At 46.7% G+C, this 19460-nt stretch overlaps 1 protein-coding gene across 1 annotated transcript in view; it reads left to right on the plus strand.

Annotated features, from left to right (window-relative positions):
• The first annotated feature begins 514 nt into the window (after positions 1–514).
• CREB3L2 (cAMP responsive element binding protein 3 like 2) overlaps positions 515–19460 on the plus strand; it is a 118812-nt gene continuing 99866 nt past the window's right edge. The window contains exon 1 of the mRNA XM_080932160.1: positions 515–956. Coding sequence (XP_080788286.1) covers positions 855–956 — 102 coding nt within the window. The 5' untranslated portion in view covers positions 515–854. The remainder of the gene's footprint in view (positions 957–19460) is intronic.

Here is a 19460-nt window from a genome sequence, read left to right on the forward strand (position 1 = left end):
CATATATTAGTGCAGTCTTTAAAATCCAGACAGACTCAGGCGACCTAAACTAGTTTGAAATGTGGACAGCGTTTCAATCTGCTTGTTTTCTCTGAAGAAATAAACTGGCGAAACAAACCTCCTTTAAGCAGGGACTCTTGAGGACCCTGGGCGCACACACCCTCTCTTATAAAAATGTATTCTTGTCGCTATTGGATTGGTTGGCTCCTCTAGGTTCCCCTCGCTCATTGATCTATATTTTCGTCTATCATTTCTAAACCCCAGCACCCTATTGGTCCGTTGCGACGCTCTGGGAGGAGGCGTTTCCCGGTGACGTAAAATACCCTCTCCGCCCACATTCCGAGGTCTAGGCGGAGACTTCCCTCAACTCTGCCTCTGGGGGCGGGACATGGATGAGAGACGGACTTTTGATACGGTGTAGATGGCAAGACGGGCGTCCGATTGGTCACTGGCCTCGAAGGAGGTGGGGTCGCCTCTGGATCCAGGGGCAGAGCTCAAGAGCCCAAGGGAGTCTCAAAGTTTGTCTAGAGCCTTAGTGGGGAGTGGGCTTGTTGCGCGAGGACTTTCTTGAGATGAAAGCTGCCTTCTTGCCTTCCTTTTGGATGCACGGCCCGATTTAACCCCTGCACCTCCCACCCGATCCCAGCAGGCTTGTCCCCCCGGAGATTCACAGATCTCCGAGGACACGGGTCGCGGAGCCTCCGGCAGGATTCTCCCGGGTTCCGGCTCCAGTGCATAAGTTCTGTTCGCGCACACGCAAACACAAGCGGAGAGAGGCGTCTCATCCGCCCGCGGCGGCTCTGCGTGGTCCCCTCCTGCCTCAGCATCCTCGGCCCTGCGCGGTGCCCACCGCCATGGAGGTGCTGGAGAGCGGGGAGCAGAGTGTCCTGCAGTGGGACCGCAAGCTGAGCGAGCTGTCAGAGCCCGGAGAAACGGAGGCCCTCATGTACCACACGGTAAGGACCCGTGGACTGGGCAAAGTGGGGCGGGGGTGAGGAGAAAAGTGGGTTTTGTCACCAGCTGGGTCCTGGGAGGCAGCGTTTGGGAAGGGGCTTGGCCATAACAAGAGGTCTGGTGATGGGAGTTTTCTTCTATGAACACTTGAAGGTGCACAGCTGGGACCTTTAAACTTCCTCCCGAATAAATGACCCTTTGTATTCCAAATCAGTTTATAGTGTTTTTCTATCGGTAACACCATTTCCTATTTCTAACGGTACAGCAATGCTGGGAAGGGACGCGTTTTGAGAATAATGCCTCCGCCCAGTTATATTGATTTTTTTATGATAATGTTTGTAACACACACACACACACACACACACACACACACACACACAACACACACACAATTTGGACAAGTTAATGTAGTGTTTTCTTCCCATATGTTTTTTATCCCCACCCCACTCAGTTGCTTTACTTTTCTTGTTTATGTCTTTAAAATGTTAGTGAGTGTTAAAAGCCTTTCTTCTCCACACTGGAAGACGGCTGCCTAACTTGGCTGCTTCGTCTGCACAGCCTCGAACTGCGTCCTTCCTTTTCAGGAGAAAGATCTCTGAGAAGTTCGGAAAAGCTGAGGCAGCTGCCTGTTGCAGAGAGGCTTTGGGAGCGGAGGGACAGCTCACCAGTCCCTTCCCGCAGAGACCTCTTTGAAGACTCAGCTGTCAGACTTGTGGATCATTTAAAGATGTCACTTTTAGCTTTTTGCAAGAGAAAAGCATGTTTGTGTTACCCAGTGCTGGGAATGTGGCTTTGTTCAGACCTCTTAGAAGTTGAGAGAGAGAGAGAGAGACAGAGAGAGACAGAGAGAGACAGAGACAGAGAGGCCAAGACCAGGACAGGCTTGGCTGCATTTCTGTCTTAGTACTGTTAATGGGGTCAGTACCAGGATATTTGAAACTTTTGCAAAACAGCCTCCAGGCTCCACCTCTTTGGCCTTTGCTGCTGGCTGACTGTATTTTGGGAAAAGGGATGGGGCCTCCCTGCTGCTTCCCACCAAAGCATTTGTGGTAGCTGAGAAGGTCTGGTTAAAAAAAGAAGCCATGTGTAGGGTGGAGAGGGAGTGGTGGTTCACTCTGGGGCGAAAGCCAGATGTTGAGTGTGATCCTGAGACAGTGCCTTTGCCCACTGTTCCCGTGTGCTTTTAGAAAGAGCCTGAGTATTTCAGACCACGGCTGCTTTTTTTTTTTTTTTTTAAACTTTGGGGGCTCCAGATGTTGGTACTGACAAGGGCTGCAGCAACAGCTCTCACTAAAATGTCTTACGCAGCAGCCACAGCGTCAGGCCATCTTTCAGCGGGTGGGATGAACTGTGCAGACAGCCACACTGCTGGATCCTGAGAGAGCCCAGGCTGGGCTTTGAGATGAGCCCTTACCTGGGACTGACAGGAACTGTAGGACAAAAGCTTGGCTTGGCTCCAGCCACCATCTTTACAGTCCCAGAGCTGGAGACCTTATGTTACGATCCTTCATGCATTAACAACATGGGTTTCCTGTGTAAGGCAGTGATGTGGGGTCGTTTCTTCTGACAGTCCAATGCTTTTCAACAACTTGTATGTGGTCTCCAGACAAGTGTCTTCCTTCTGAACAGCTCAGATATACAGCATGCCTCCCATGGTGGCTGCCAGTCATTATGTGTGTGTGTGGATTACTAATGAAAGAAGCAGAGATGGCAGGCTCATACACCTCTGAACTGGGGAAAGTTTGGAAAAGATTTGCAGATTGGTACTTTTCCCAGCTAGCGCTCGAACTCAGATGTCTATGTTGCGGAGCTGCAAATACAGTTTGTCCATGATGGCGCGCCTTGTTTTGCATGAGTGTAGGAAGAAAAGCAGACCTGGTGTCACCCTTAGTGTCTATCCCAGGCTAGAGACCTCGGGGACAGAGGCTAGGATAGTATCTGTGTGAGGGTTTGAAGGAGGGGAGTGTTAGCCCGAGGAAAAGCCTAGGCACAGGCTGACTGTCAGAGGTAGGGTACCTCAGCCACGGTCTGTGTCTGTAGCATCTTCTGTGTTAGGTTACCCTGTCTTGGTGAGTCATTTTCTTTGTTAATATTGGCCACTTCCAAGATGCTGGTGCCTGGTTTTGGAATGACCCAGGTACATTTTCTGAATTGAGTGTGTTGAGAAGAGAACGGTGGGGGTGGGGAGCAGAGGAGAGATTGTCTGGGGAAAGCGCTAGAGAGGACCATAGCTACAGTCCGCACCTCAGAGAAAGGGTTTCTTTGTGCACATGTGCCCTGGTACAGTATCCCAGGCCCCACACTCGGTTGGATAGTCCCTTTTTACCATCTTTTCACTATTATGAATGTATGGATACGTACCTCTGTGCCCGTGGAAGCCAAAGTACAGTCTTCACTGTTATTCCCCAGGTACCATTCCTGTCCTTTCTAGTTGTTGTTTGAGACGGGGTGGCCTGGAACTTGTCATGTAGGCTAGGGTGGATGGTCAGTGAGTCCCAGAGATCTGCCCCTCTCTGCCTCCCCACAAACCGGAGACAGCTGGCCGGTTCTTGTTTTGTTAATTATGGCACTGGGGTTTGAACTTCAGTCCTTGGGCTTGCCAGGCAAGCACATTCTGGCCTGATCTTTCTCTCCAGTGCTACTGCCACCATCTAAAAAATCTCAGCCATCTTTTGGGTAGGAGCTCTAGACTTTTATTTTGCAAGGGTTCCCCCGAGTTATGCTGGGGCCCTACTAAAAGAATGCTTTACTAAAATCATGCTGTTTCCCCTCTTTCGTGACCCAGTGAGAACACCTCTTCTTTGTTTTTCACCATGGGTCCCAGGGCTTGAACTCGGGTTTGAGTGGTTAGGTCCTTTTATCTGCTCAGCCATCTTGCTGTTTAAGCCCAGTTTCTCCTTTTAGTTTTGCTCCACATATAGGAAAACTGATGCTTGATGCACTGGAGAGCGTCGTAGGACTTGGGCCTCACCACTAACTAGCAGTGTAACCTGGACGCAATCCATCTGCCTGACTCCAAAACCCTTTCCGCTATAGGCTGAAAAATCCTGACTTAAGGAGGGGTATCTGATTAAAAGGTTCGGAGAGAGAATGACAGGGTTATGGAAACTGCTGAGTCCCAAACAGCCAGTGTTTAACTGGAGCTGCCAGTGTCTTGTGTAATCAGGTTTATTGTTTTAAGGTGGGATTTAGCTAACAACGTACTTGATCACGAAGGCTCTTCTTTAAGCAAACTTTTAACATGCTCACTTTCAAAAAGAGAAAATGTCCAAGTTGCCCGAGGCTGGGATTTTTCTTTCTCAGACGTGTCTCGTGAACCTGAAGTGATGCTTTTTCTCATTTGGCTAGCTGTGAAGACTTTTGGGTCTTGAAGTCTCAAGGCTTAAGGGAGATAGTCAACAGAATAATGAAGCCCTTGAATAAGGGGGATGTGGACTTGCTCAGCAGATCCTGAATTGCTAAAGCTTTGGGTTTCGTCTTGAGGCTTCTATAAAGCCTTCTGAGCGGGAGGTGCGGGTTGTGGGGGCCTTGGTTTCCCACACTAGCACTGAAGGGAAAATGTTATGATGAAGGTGAGGAGTGTTTTTAGTTCAGCAGATAGTTTTTCTACGAAAGCTGCAGCTTCCAGACTGATTAAGGCTGCACGAGTGTTCAGAACCGCGGCCGGCACAGAACAGAGGACTTGTCTCTCAGGGCTGGGTGCCGTTCTGAGAAACCTTGCTCCTTTTTGCCAGCATGCCTAGGTGTAGGACTGTTCTGATGTTATAGGAACCTGTAAGGTTCTGTACAAATTATATCCCTGGGAATTCTCTGTGGGTTTTGCAGTATAAAGGACAAAATAATCAGTACTTCATTAAAGCTTACTACTCACGTTGCACAGGCTTTTTGCTAAGGCACCAGGGAGCAGGATGCTTGGTGGAACAGGATTCCCAGGTTGAAGTCTAGGTGGGTTGTGCAGAATAAATGTTGCCATTTTGGCTACTTTTTCTTTTCTATTCTACCTGGCAAATACAGATTGTTAGGTTTTTTTTGTTTGTTTTTTTTTTTTTTTTTGTTGTTTGTTTTTGTTTTTGCAACAATCTGTTTGCTTAGAAACAGTAGGTTGAAAGTAGTCTTTGCCAAGGTGGCCACAGATGCTCTGCCTGTCCTAAGTGTACAGTACAGTGTAAAACTAGCTGGTCAGTTTTTACGGTGAAGTGACTGGTCCCAGTGGTCGGGAGAGAGTTAAGGGAACCTGATGGTATACCAAGGGAAGCATCTGGCTTTCTCATCTGGCTGACACTGTCTGCTGAGGAGTTAGTCCACCTCATATGCTGAGGGGTTTGGTCTTCTGCCAGCAGGCCCAGAGACTGGGGTGGTTCTAATGGGCAGTGAAGCCTGTGGCTGGACATTCTCCCTTGGATGTTATTTCCTGTTGTCGCCCCTTGCAAAGTCCTCATTGGCTGAGAATGTTACTGTTTCTGGTCACCAGGCCTTCACCCATTGAATAGGCATGGAGTTCTAGCAGGACGTAGAAGTATAATTTGTCTTCTAAACCCTTGTTTGATCTTCCTACATCTTTGTCCTCTTCAAATTTTCCCCCTTTCTCAGGCCGCAAGTGTTATCACTTTGATGTCCTCTTCCTAGCTCCTTCTCTTTACTTAGTATTAGCTTACACTAATATTAAAAATCCAAGTGCGTTCATATCGAGCCATAATTACGTTAGAGCAAAATGATGACTCTACATGGAGAACCTGAGGCAGTAGCCAGGGAGCATGTGCGGAGCACTTGAGGAACGGAGGGCGGAGTGAGTGTCTACTGCTCTGTTATTCCATACATAGGGCCCTTAAAGATAGCCTCCCTTGTTCATGTGTGGCTAATTTATGCAGGATTTAAAGATTCCCATTGTCTCTGTAAGTATCCCTAACCCCTTATTTTTGTTGTTTCCCAGATGGGGATGGTATCAATTGTTCAGATGGTATAATGTTAAAAAGAGAAGGCAAGTGTGGGCAGGGACTGAGTGTTCCGTTTGCCTTTGTTCCTGAAAGATCTCAGGTGCAGCTGGGGAAGCAGACTCAGTGTGGTGCTGCTCCTGTAGAAGAACGAGGCACCGCATCCGAATAAACATCGGGATGAATCACAATGCACTCAGCTATAGGTATCCGAACCCGCCTCATGTCCACATAAGTAAAGTAGTTCTCATGTGGCAAGGGGCTAAGAAATGTAGCTCTGTGTTTGGATGATTCACTAGCTCCTCACTGTCCCAGTGGACTTTGGCTCCACCCATCCATGTTGGATTCTTGGTAGACACAGTGGGTTTGGATATCTTATCCACAATGACAGAATGTAGACTAAGAAGGTGGTTTCTTTCATGTGCCCCCCCTTTTTCTTTGTTGAGATGAAAGAGGCTTTCTTTTACAAATGGGGTTTGTTTGTTTTTTACATTTTATGTATATATGTATTGTGTGCATGGGTGTGTCAATGTGTGTCCTGTACATGTATGTGGCCTATAGAGACCAAAAGAGGACATTAGGTCCTCTGAAACTGGAGTTACACGTGTTTATGAGCCACCCAGTGTGGGTGCTGGGAACCGAACCCTGGTCGGCTTCAAGAGCCATCTCTCCAGCACGCACACACACACACACACACACACACACACACACACAGAGGCCCCAAATTTTCTTAATAGCTTTCCAGATTTAGTTTATTTTTAGGATTGGGTCATATGTGGTGATTTCTAAATGCACAGCTAAAGAAGGGTTTAGTCTTATATTTATATATTCTAGCTAGCCCATATAAATGACATAAAAACCTAGTATTTGACAAGCTATAAGCGGAGCATGGACAGGTTCTGACCTATTCTAACTTTACCCAATCCATAGGCCCCGTTTTACCTGCTGCTGGAGTCTTGCCCAGGCGGATGGATTCCATTTCACCAGCCTGTCCTCAGGGTGCACTTCTGGCTAGGTGCTCATGAGCCAGCCATCTGACCTCATGGTGGCTTTATCTTTGCTCCGTTTCTTTCTTCTCCCATGGTTGCTCTTAAGACCCCTCACTGGATTCTCAGGTCCTGCCTTTCTCTCTCTACTGTCACAGACTTTAGACTTTTATTAACCAATAGCTTTAACTTGGACAGCAAAGTTTGTACAACAACAACCAACATATGTGAGAATTCACTGGTCTAGGGGCAACCAGACCTTGGGGTTCAGAATTTAGCATTTGAATACATAGCAGTACCACCCCAACCCCCAACAGTGTGGGATTGAAAAACAGTATCTTAGATTAATCATTTAGGGATAAAAGAGATGCCAGAGACCAGGTGTGATTGTTGGTATAATAGTCTGTCAAAAGTTTTGTTTGATTAACAAACAAAGGTGTGCCGGCTGTCTCTCAGAGGTGGGACAGCAAGGTGAAAAATGTTTTAAATGGGTAATTATTAGCCACGAGAACAAAAGAACAAGCCCGGAGTCTGGAGTCTATACCACTTGCAAAGTCTAAGAATTGTTTAGGTTTGCTGGAAGTATCCAAGGAAGGACCCTTAGAGTGGTAGGGAAAAAATCATGGAATGCGTACAATGCTCAGAGGTAGGGTTGGGGTGTACAGGGAGGGAGTGTCCTGGCTCACTGCCTGGGACATGCAGAATTAACCAAAGTATCCAGAGTCTCAGCATCAGAGCCCAACACCAGGGCTAGAGGTAGCTGGCAGGGCCAGTGATCTTGCTCACCATGCAAGGCAAGAGGGCAAGAGTGACTCCTTCTGTCCCAGGACCACAGCAGGGTGAAAGCCAAAGGCTGTCTTCAAGGCTGTTTTCCTCTTTGCATGTGGCTGTTGAAATATTGATGAGGCATCGTGTGTCTTTCCACAACCTGTATTTCCTGACACAGCCTGGCCTCTCTGCTGACTTCTGTGGCAATGGTCCTGAGGCCTTGCAGGGGTTGAGCCTGTGGCTGTGGGAGTCCAGTGAATGCCCCTGTTTCCTGCCTAGAGAATTGAGAGGAAATAACAAGACCTGTCATCTTACCATCTCTGAGTTAACCTTGAGCCAGTTCCTCCCTGCTCAATTGATGCTCACCAGCTCTTCCAAATAAAAGTTTCGAGTGACCTTGGTTTTTCTCTGGATGGAATTGTATGCTACAGCTGTGTCGTACAGAGTAGGTTTTATATGAAGAATCTGAGACTTGGAGTCATAAAGAAATTTCTCTCCCAGAAGACAGGCCTCTTGAGGTCAGACATGCCTTCAGTTTTTCTGTACTCTTCTCTTTGCTAAGGTCAAGCATGAAATGTTAACCAGTCCATGATAGCTCCGTGACACACAGTCATCCTAGAAAATGGATGAATTGAGTGATTCTGGCCCCTTTTGTTGATACAGAACTAGGTATTTGCACATACACATATGTGTGTATATATTTTAAATCTGTATTGTCAGGAAGGCTTTTTAAGATAAGCACGTTTAGTTTGATAGGGACTCAGTGTAACTCAGTGCCTTAGTTAGAATTTTTATTGCTGTGACGAAACACCATGGCCAAAGTAACTTGGGGAAGAAAGGTTTATTTGGCTCACACTTCCATATTACTGACCGAAGTCAGGACACAAACTCAAGCAGAGCAGGAACATGTAGCAGGAGCCAATCCATGAAGGGCTGCTGCTTACTGGCTTGCTCCACATAGCTTGCTCTGTCTGCTTTCAGCCCAAGGATGGCACCACCCACAACAGGCTGGGCCCTCCCCATCAATCGTTAACTACGTGCCTTACAGTTAGATCTCATGGAGGCATTTTTCTCTGTTGAGGTTCCCTCCTTTCAGGTAACCCTGGCTTGTGTCCGGTTGACATAAACACTTGGTGTCCATATCTTGCTTTGTTCTGGGAATACAATGAGGGTGGAGCAGCTGTCTAAGAGCCCTGCTTTCACTCGGGGTGGGGGTGGAGGTCGTATTGTGGAATGGGTGTGTCTTTGATACTAGTCACTGGTTCTCTGGTGACCTTGGGATGCTAGTTGGGTTTGTTTCTTCGCCTGTAATAGATGCATTTATTTTTACACTGTCCTCTATGTCTTCAGTTTGAGGATGAGCTGCCCCAGCCCGGATAGTCTGATATCAATTGGAATGAAAGGCACGAAATCATTTTCTCCTGTGCATCTGAATTCTTCTCTTGCCAACTTCTGTCCTCAGCCATCAACACAGGTTTCTGCCATCAACACATGCTTGCCAGTTGACCCTTCTCTATCATGTTTCTGTCTGTCGTGTTTATGGTCAGGTTTTTATTATTATTATTATTTCACACAAGTAGTTATCAGCTAGAGCCTCCATGTCTTCAGTCTTCATTCCTGTCTAGGCCGCCCGTGCTCTGGTTCCTGTAAGATCTGTCAGCCCCTCTAACTGCAGCTCCAACCATCTTTTTCCTGTGCTTCTCTGCTGAGCCTTTTGGAAATATTTGAGAATATTGACCAGCAGTTGGCCTTGTAATGCTTTACTTTGAGACGGGGTCTTGCATTATAGCACAGGCTGGCTTGGATTCACTCTGTAGCTCAGGCTGGCCACAAACTTCCTAAGTACTGAGTTTATAGGCATGTGCTATGGTGCCTGACTGTACGGGGAGTTTACACAACACTTAGGGGTCAGGGGTGATGGGTTTTTCCTCTTTCACTGAGTTGATCTTGAACATGAGCATTTGGTCCTTGGCTGTCAGCTCTTTCTCTGTCTTCCCCACCTCCTCTGTAACTAATAATATAATTAATATAACTAATTCTTCGTGTTTCTTGTTTGTGGATGGAGAGCAAGAGATCTTTGGAGTATGACCCGAGATTCTTCTGGGTCCACCTTAGCCCCAGAATTGCCCAGGGTGGCTAACACTTCACAATGTGTTTCTCTAACTAAGGAGGACCTAGGCTACTTTGACTCCTGTTATCAGGCGCTTTCCTTATCTCATGGGCTATTTCTGAGACAGTGTTTCTGGCTTCAGAGTCACCCACCAGATACAGCCTGTGTTTTGTCTGGACTTCTGATACACTTTGGCTAGGGAAATCCTTAGTGAACTTGGGGTGGTGGTGTTTGACTGTTTGGAAGGTCAGGGCAAAAGTCAGACCTTAGATCATGTCCCTTACATTCCTGTGATGTTATGATGAGTTACAATCAGTTCATGTTAAGTTGTCTGCTTTGGGGTTGTTTTCCCCTAGTGTAATTTATTTATCTAAACTTATCGTTATAGAAGAGCTTTGGTGGTGGTGGTGGTGGTGGTGGTTGAAGAGTCTCTCTGAACTACCCAAATTTCTACGGCCGTTCCTTTGTAGCTGCATCTGTGGTAGGCTGGGGTCTGAGGCATCATTTTGATGTGGGAACTCACTTGCATGCAATTTGCTTCAATCGAAGGTCTGTGTTTGTATTAAATGAGCTTAATTCTGCTTTGTACTGTTGGGTTGGTTCTTGTGTGTGTGTGTGTGTGTGTGTGTCTGTGTGTGTGTATGTGTGTTTGTTGTTGTTGTTTGTTTTGTTTTTGATACTAAACTCTCTAGTTCATGTTGGCCCAAAACTCACTGAGTAGCCAACACCAATTCTTCCTGCCTCAGCTCCTCAGAGTATTATTAAAATTGCATGTATTAGTCACTACTCCAGGCTAAAAGCCTAAAAACAAAACAGACTACTTAATGCCACAACAGAATCCATTACTTTGCATACTAACTTAACAATATACTAAAGACACAGAACAAAACAAAACCAACAAACAAAATAAAACTATAGCAATCTTAAATGGGTTATTAAAAAATAACAACAATGATATTAAATTGGTTGGACTATTTCATTTGGGCAACCGGACTGATGAGTATAGTTGTGCTTGATGTTATTTTTTGAGATAGAGTCTTTCTGTGCTGTCTAGGCCAGTCTTAGAATCACGGTCCTTACCTCATCTCCTGTGTGCAGGCATTCCATGCCCAATGCTACACCGCCTGCCTATTTCTATTTTGTAATGTGGAAATCTGCTTTCTGGTTTAAAAGTTGGCTTCAGTGAAACCTAGACAAAATAAAAAATGGAAAAAAAAACGGGGAGGTAGAGACATTTTTTTTTTCATACTAAGAAAAGGCTTTTCAGACTTCTTGGCCAATAAGAGGTGTCTGGGGAGAAACAATCCACAGTTTCCAAGTTGTCTGAGTGGAAAATCCTGGTTTGTAGCATTCTGTGCCTTGGAAATGTTTGAATAGTTTTTGTGTGAAGGGAAATTCCTTTTGGCTGAGAGAGAGAGAGCAAGCTAATCTGATTCAAACTGATAGGGCGGTGTTTTCAGAGAAGAGGAAATGGGATTTGGGGCGGCAGAGCCCCCTCACTGGTCAGTCCTGCTAACGGACAGTCGAGGCAGCCAGTCAGAGCCTTGGAAGGCTTCCTCCTGTCCTCAAGGTCTTCCTTGCTTCCTGCTCACACATCCTGAGGAAATAACACTCTTAGCTAGGTCTTCCTCCAGTCTCCAGAACACTGTTTCTCTCTCTGACTCTGACTCACTGTCTCTGACTCACCATCTCTGTGTCTGTCTCTGTCTCTCTGTCCGCCTCCCCCCTGCCCCCCTTACTTGCTTGTTTTCTGAACTGATTCCAAAGCCTGTCCCTGTAGGTGGGCTGATACCTGTTTTGACCCTGCGCTCCCCCCGTAGAAGGAAGGAAGATGGGCAAGGAGGTCATTGAGTTACAAGTCATTAATTACCTGGAATGTGTTTTGCCGCACAGCTGTGCTCAGGCTCTTTTTGCAGCGAGGAGAATGGAATGACACATGAAAGGGAGGAAAAGCTGAGGAACTCTTTATGGACAGTGTGGCCCTCACAGTCGAAGCTGAGTATAAACAGAAGTCCCACAGCCTTCGGAGTGTGCAACAGAGGACGATGATTTTAAAAAGCTAGAGTTGAATCTGGGAATCCTAAGTAGTTTGTTTCGGAAAGGAGCTTCAAACTCCAGATCCTTCTGCCTCTGTCCCCCAAGTGCTCGAATTACAGACATGCACCATGACCTTCCCCCCACACGCGTGGTTTTCTTAAAGGGGCTCTGTTAGGGAGTGGTGGGAGCTAGTCCAAGATTATGAAAGCTTTGCACATTCTTTTTGTGGACAGGAAGGCTGACGATAAGAGAAGGACAGAAGTCGGAATGAATGTATTCGAGGAAGGAAACTTAGAAAGCGGTTAAAGCATAAGCCGGAGAGGCCGGAGCTGGTGGTGGCAAAATCTGTTGGTCCCGCAAGTGGAGTAGAAGCATGTGAGGCCCAAGACCATGGGGAGGAGCAGCGTATGCAAGAGGACTAGAATCCAGATCTGGGAACTTGGTGGCTTTACAGGAGAAAGTCGCGTATGGGAGACTTCCTGCCCCCTGCGTGGGCTGGCTGAGTTGCCACTGACCTAGAATGGAAATGTTCAGAGAGCAAATGAGTTTGGTGGGGAGATAGTGAGCTCATTTTCAGACGTGCTGATAGACATATCTGCAGGGCCTTCGGGAACGATGTTTAAAAAGCAGTTGGAAAAGTGTGTCTAGAGTTCTGGAGAGAGGTTCCGATTGGGGACTTACACTGGGGTGTTGGGAGTCTGGTGCTTCGTAGTGAAGCTAGGGTCGGTATGTAGGAATCCTGGTATATGGTGAGAGCCCCTGGTGAGAAAAGGAGGAGGAGGATGGAGTCGGAATGCAGGAGCACTGTCATGGCAGAGAAGCACGCTGGTGGAACTCAGAATGGGCAGAGAGAGTTCAGAAAGTGAGCACACCTCCTTTGCAGGATCCCAAAGAGGGGCGAGATGCCGGGGTGTGGTCAAGGCGAGGAAATGTGTATGTCTTCCTTCGTCTGACTGCTGAACCTTGGAGGAATGGATTTGCCTGTTAGTCTAGGGTAGTTTCAGTGTCTCTGCAGCCACGGGTCTTCTGTGGTGGTAGGACCTTTATTTTCTTGTTGTTTTGTTTTTTTTTTAAAGATGTATTTATTTATTTACTTTATGTATATGAGTACACTGTAGCTGTCTTCAGACACACCAGAAGAGGGCATCAGATCCCATTACAGATGGTTGTGAGCCACCATGTGGTTGCTGGAAATTAAACCAAGGACCTCTGGGAGAGCAGTCAGTGTTCTTAACCTCTGAGCCATCTCTCCACCCCCCCCCCCCCCCGTGGCAGAACCTTTTGCAGGGCATGTGACTCCCTCTGGGTAGAACTGTTGCTGAGATTACAGACTGGGGGGGGGGGGCAATGAGTGTGGTGCCCTGCACACAGGACTGCTTTAATTTATAAAAGGATTAATCCCAGTTCTCAAAACTGGAAGCATTTGGGTACCTCTGTGGTCCATCTTTCCCTGGATGTCCTAGTCAGCAAATCAGCACGATATTTTGTGTGTGTGTGTGTGTGTGTGTGTGTGTGTGTGTGTGTGTAAAATTGGCCCTTGACCCACATGCACTTTGGGATCCACAGAAAAGATGGATGGCCACAGACTTTATAATATTTAAGAGCTGGAGTTTGCCAGCCCATTTCCCTTCATTGCTTCTGATCTGTTCACTAAGAAGGGCTCAGCACACCCACTCACGCCTCAAGTGAGTTTGGTTGAAGATTCACTAACCATGTTCACACTGGAAAGAAATGAGAGAAAGCCAGGTGTGGTAGCCTATACCTGCAAATCCCAGCATTTGGGAGGGACAGCCACAAGGAACAGGAGTTCAAAGCAAAATTCAACTACAGAGGGAGTTTGGGGCCAGCCTGGGCTACATTCAAGTGTCTGTATCAATAAGAGAGGGGGGTGGGTAGAAGAGGAGAGAAAAAAAGCAAAACAGAGAGGAAAAAGCTTCTCCAAACAAACAGGCTCCAGGCTTGTAGGAAGCAACAGGGCAGGTGAGGACAGACGGCTTTGTGGTGTGGTCAGACTGTAGGAAGAACTAAAATAAATAACTGTCAAGAAAATAAGCAGTTCCAAGCTGTCACCAGAGACGTGACAGACCCCTGCCCGGTTCTCCAGGGATGTTCTTTTCGTGTCTTCAGACCCCCAGGGCTGTGAGGAGGGAGGCACACAGGAGCTGTTGAGGAAAGGTCAGTTTCTGGGCAGCCCGAAGCTTCTAGAAGGGTTTCCTGGCGGGGCTAGAATTCACACTACAGTTTCGTTTGGGGGCGAGTTTCTGGTGCCTTTATTATTATTATTATTATTGATTAACTTTATTTTCTGAGCATTATTGTGAGGGTATCACATGTCTCGGAACTGGAGTTACCGACAGTTGTAAGCCAGGGTGCTGGGCATTGAACCTGGATTCTTTGGAAGAGCAGGCCTGCTCTTAACCACTGAGCCATCTCTCCAGCTAGTTTCTCATGTCTTAACTAGGACACAAAGAATTCTATCTCAGCCTTTGGGTCTTGAAGTTTCTTTTATTTTATTGCATTACATTTTTGTTTATTTTTGTGACTGGGTCTCACATAATCCAGGCTGGCCTTTTAAACACTGTGCAGGGGTCAGGGGGTCTGTTTTAAAGATTTAAAAATATGTGTATGTGTCTCTCTTTGAGCATGTGCACATGGGTTCCGGGGAGATCAGTATCGGATCCTCTGGAGCTGAGTATCGGGAATAGAACTCTGGTCCAGTAAAGAGTAGCAAATTCTCTCTCTAGCACTGGCTTCAAAGTCTCCTGTAGCCAAGGATGACCCTGAATTTCTTATCTCAGATTCTAGGCATGTGCTACCACACCTGGTTTGTATGTTGCTGGGTATTAAACCCAGGGGACATGCATGCTAGGTGAGTGCTCTACCAACAGAACCACATCCCCAACCCTTCACATTCTTCCAGTAAGAAATGTCTTGTAAATTTGAAGCATCTGTAAAGAAACATTTTCTTTAAAAAAAATGACCTTAAAGTATTATTTTGTTTTATGTCTAAGAATGCTTTTCCAGCATGTATGTACTGTGCCTGTACATACATGTGTACATATATACGTACTATACATGTGCCTGGTGCCTGAGGAAACCAGAAGAGGTCATTGGAGCCTCTGGACCTGGACTTACAGTGTGAGCTACCATGTGGGTACTGGGCACCTAACAGGTTTTCTGTAAGAGCAGTCGGTGCCCTTAACCTCCCAGCCATCTCTCCAGCCCATGATTCTAATTTTTGAAGCAGTTTATAGCAAACAGCACAGGTACAAAGAGTTCCTGGAGCCCTTGCCCTGGACATGCAATTCTCCCTCCCTTGATCACCCCGCCGTCACACCGTGGACCATGGCTTCGTCAGCCGTGGTTGCCTGTGGCAGTGTTTTGCTTTACCTTTGTATTTTAAGTTCAGTCGTAATGACTTTTTTCCCCATGCAACCTGCAAGAATCTGGACTAGCCTCCAGGAGAGCCTTAAGCCCGTTGGCATGCTGTTTTCTCTGTATGTTGACAAGGGCTTATTCAAACACCCAGGTGCAGACCTGTGGATTTCCCAGAGCACAGCTGAAGTGGTAGATGCTTTTCTGCCTCTGCCCATTCCAGATGACTTAGTCACAGTACACTGTCCTTTACAAAGGAGGCTGGAATCCACCAGAGACTGTATAAAATTCTAGTGAGGGATATTTACATAAAAACCAAAGGCTTCCCAAGCCAATTGTTGTGACTCTAACTTTTAGCTGCCCACCTGGCCATGCAGTCACTGGGGGGGGAGGGGGTGCAGGTACTGCTTAAAGTTGTTTTTCTGGTTCTGCTCTGGGTTTGTGAGTTTTCTTTCCAGGATTCTTGCTGCAGGCTGTGGTCTACATTTGAGGGCCCCTGGAAAGCAGGGGCCCAAGGGGTAAGGCTAGGACCAAACCCGGATGAAAACAGTCTGCCTTGCCTTGGGTTCAGGGAATCAGGGGCTGTTTAACTTTAACTGGTGGCCCTAATGGTCTTTTCTTGAATAGTGAGAGAGTCAGCAAATCCTTTGAGGAGTTTGAGGTCGGGGTGTTGCCTTTGGCTTATAGGACAACACTGGATCAGCAGAGAGGTCAAGTGGACCAAGAAGAGAGATGTTTAGGCTTTCTTTTTCCTTCTCTTCCTGATTCTGTTGTGGGATTCTGTTTGTCCTGTTGGGGGAGAGAGGTGGGAGTTTGGCTTCCACAAATCTACATGGCCTTGATTGCCACTGGCAAACTACCGAGTGTGTATAAACTCTGCTGACATGGCACACCCACAAAATTATGGTCCCTGAAGTCTGGGCAGGTGGGATCCACCCCAAGTGATGTGGGCTATGGCTTCCACTGCTGAAGAACTCCCTATTCCCAGACCTACTCCATGGCACACTTGTTGGAAACCCCTGAGAATTGTGGTTTCCGTGGTACTTCCTCCAATAAAGAACAAACGCCATAAAAGCAGATCTCCCTATGTCCTCAACTTCCAGAAGACTCTCGGACACTTTGCAGTTATCCAGTAAAATGGTTGACGGATGATGGGTAAAGCCTAAATGAGTGTGGTTCTGGCTTCCTAAATCCCAAGTGGCTTCCTGAGACTATTTCACTAAGCTTCGAGAGCAAGAGGATGACACGGTGTGTCTATTGTTGTGTGGTGCCAAGCTACTGACTTCTCAGAAGGAACCACATTTCTTTGCTCTAGTTTTCTGTTTCAGTAACTTCAGAGAGACATGGGAAGAAAACATGTTGAATCATGAACTTATGATGAAAAGGTCAACAAGCAGAAAATGGGGTCTGTGTGTATTGTGGCTCAGCTGTGAAGAGACTTTGAGGGAGTACAGTTGCTAGAAGTTTCTTTGGCTCCCTATAGAATGACCTTGGGTTCTAGGACCTTTGATGATTTGCATGGCTGCATTCACACTTCAATTTTTCAGGCACCTGCTCCCGAGGAACTGAAATTCTCTGTGAGTTTTGGTGGGGGAGGGTTGAGGCAGGTGTTTATATTCTTGAAGTTAGTCTTAGGGTTTCCATTACTGTGAAGAGACACCACGACCAAGGCAACTCTTATAAAGGACAGCATTTAATTGGGACTGGCTTACATACAGGTTCTCAGGTTCAGTCCATTATCATCATGGCGGGAAGCATGGCAGCATCTAGGAAGGCATGGTGCAGGAGGAGGAGCTGAGAGTTTTGCATCTTGATTTGAAAGCAACCTGGAGAGACTGGCATCCTAAGGCAGCTAGGAGGAATCTCTCTTCTGCAATGGTTGGAGCCTGAGCATAGGTGGAGACCTCCAATGCCCACCCCCACAGTGGCACACTTCCTCCAACAAGGCCACAGTTCCTAACAGCACCACTACCTATGGGCCTGAGTATATTCAAAGCACCACAAAGTTATAGGAGGGCACCAGATACCTGCCAGCCTCTGCAGCAACTGTCCACTAGACACTGAGATTACCAACTCCATGTTTTTCTCGTGTGGATAGCTTTCCTTGCTATTTAGAGGAATCTGTTAGCATGAAGAGAGTGAAGGAGGAGGACCATAACCATAATTGAGTGGCCCAGGTGGAGCTACAACCCATGACTTCACAAATCTCATAACCCCTCCATTTTATGGCACTTAACTTCATTACCCCAGCTTCCCAGCAGAGCGGCTCTTCCACGCCACCAAGAAACAGAAGTGAGGACAAGGAAGTCACGTGGAGTCCCTCTGGTGTGGGCTGCATCCAAGTCTTAGGCTTTCTGAAGAAGGCCATAAAAATAGCCTGAAGTGGTACATGCCTGTAATCTGAATACTGACAGGTCGGGGATAAGAGGGTCATCACAATTTTGAGGTCATCCAAGGTTACATCCTGTCAAAAATAATAACTACATATCCGTGGAAGTTGAGTTATTCTCTTCCTCAGAGAGCCTCCTGAGACCTGGGCTTAAAGATGGTATCAGTCTTTCCTTCCGTCTGGACCCATTGGCCCCCATCATACAACAGAAATTTACAGACTCCTCCCTATGAATGGACCCTTTCCAGTATTTTTTGACCATGGTCAACGTAGCTTTGGGAAGAAGCTTCTAGAAAACTATGTCTAAATTTCCATCTTCTCTGGAAGTTACACTTCTTATTGTCACGAAAATGTCACTATGGGTCATGGCTGACTGTGAAAGAAGAGTCCTTGGCTCCGCAGCTGACATGTTTTACTCAGATACCCAACATTTTCTTTGTGGTACCCCAGTATAGCAAACTGTTTTATAATTTTGGAGGCTTTCTAATGTCTTTGGTCTTTCATGAAATGATCTTTGTCAACTGAAAGAGAAAAAAAGTCTCCCCTGGTTGAGACACTTTTCTTTTTTACTGCTCATTTAAGAAACTCACTTCAGGTTGGAGAGATGGGTCAGTGGTTAAGAGCACTGACTGCTCTTCCAGAGGTCCTGAGTTCAATTCCCAGCACCCACATGGTGGCTCACAACCATCTGTAATGGGATCTGATGCCCTCTTCTGGTGTGTCTGAAGACAGCTATAGTATCCAAATAAATCTTTTTTTTTTTAAGTATTAAAAAAATATACTCATTTCAGCCAATTTGCTTTTAGAAAAATAAAACAAACAAACCAAACAAAAAAGCTCCACACCAATCACAATTTAAAAACTATAAAAATCACAAGCACATTGGTGAATGTCTTGGAAGCCCTGCAATTTAGGCAGGTAAGAACCTACTTAATCCATGAACCAAAAGTGCTCGATCTAAGACGTCCAGGACTCATGTAGCTACTTGTATTCACGAGGCCTGGCATTTTCCTGTGCGTTCATTCTTTCATCTTCAGCACAGACACCTTTGTTTTTATGACGGCAAAGTCAGCTGCTTCACCTCAGCCTGGTGGAAGGAAGGGGGAGGTGAAGCGGGAAGGCCTGAGTTGTGAAGCCAAGGATTCCTCTCACACCTTCAACACAAGCCCATTTGCCATTCTATGACCACCTGTCCCGAAAGAGTGACCAGAAAGAAGGCCTTTATTACAGCTGAGTGCCCTTCTGCCCAGGACAAACACTGGATGGGAAAGGTAGATACTCCACAGCCAGGCAGCAGGGTCTCTTCTAACTTCAGAGCCTCAACCGACCAGGCTCATGTAGTCATTGATCTAGAGATGAGCTCTGAGCTGATCACAGTCCCTTCATCTGACAGATGAAGAAACCGTTTCCTTTTCCTCTCTTGCTTCTCAGGGGAAGGGGACAAAATCCTCAGCGGTCCTTTTGATACTTCTGGGTGGGTGTTTCTGCTCTGCTCTGTTAACTGTGGCTGGAACGTGTGTGGACCGTGAGGTTCCCTTGCACTGGAGATGTGGGTAACAGGGAACAGGCGGTGTTGTGTGTAGGAATCAAAAGGCCTGATTATGCTTTCTCAGGAAAAGAGGCTGGCCAACAATAATTAAGGGGCCGCCTCTGAGCGCAGGGCCTGGAATCCAGCCTTCTGGAATGATGGCAAAAACCGTTGGAAGACTCAGCCCTGCCCTTGAGGAGTGTAGGCAGGGAGGGCCTATAGCCACAGTTGCATGGAAGAGGCACAGAAGAGGTGAATGGGAGAAGAAAGAAAGGCCATGGAGTCAGAGTAGCCAGGGCCACATGTTGGCTGTGGGGGGTTGACTTGGGGCAGGCATTTGTAAAGCTCTCCTGTGTGGTGGATGGGACTCCTGCTTTGACAG

The sequence above is a fragment of the Micromys minutus genome (genome assembly GCF_963924665.1).
Source record: "Micromys minutus genome assembly, chromosome: 18".
NCBI lineage: Eukaryota > Metazoa > Chordata > Mammalia > Rodentia > Muridae > Micromys > Micromys minutus.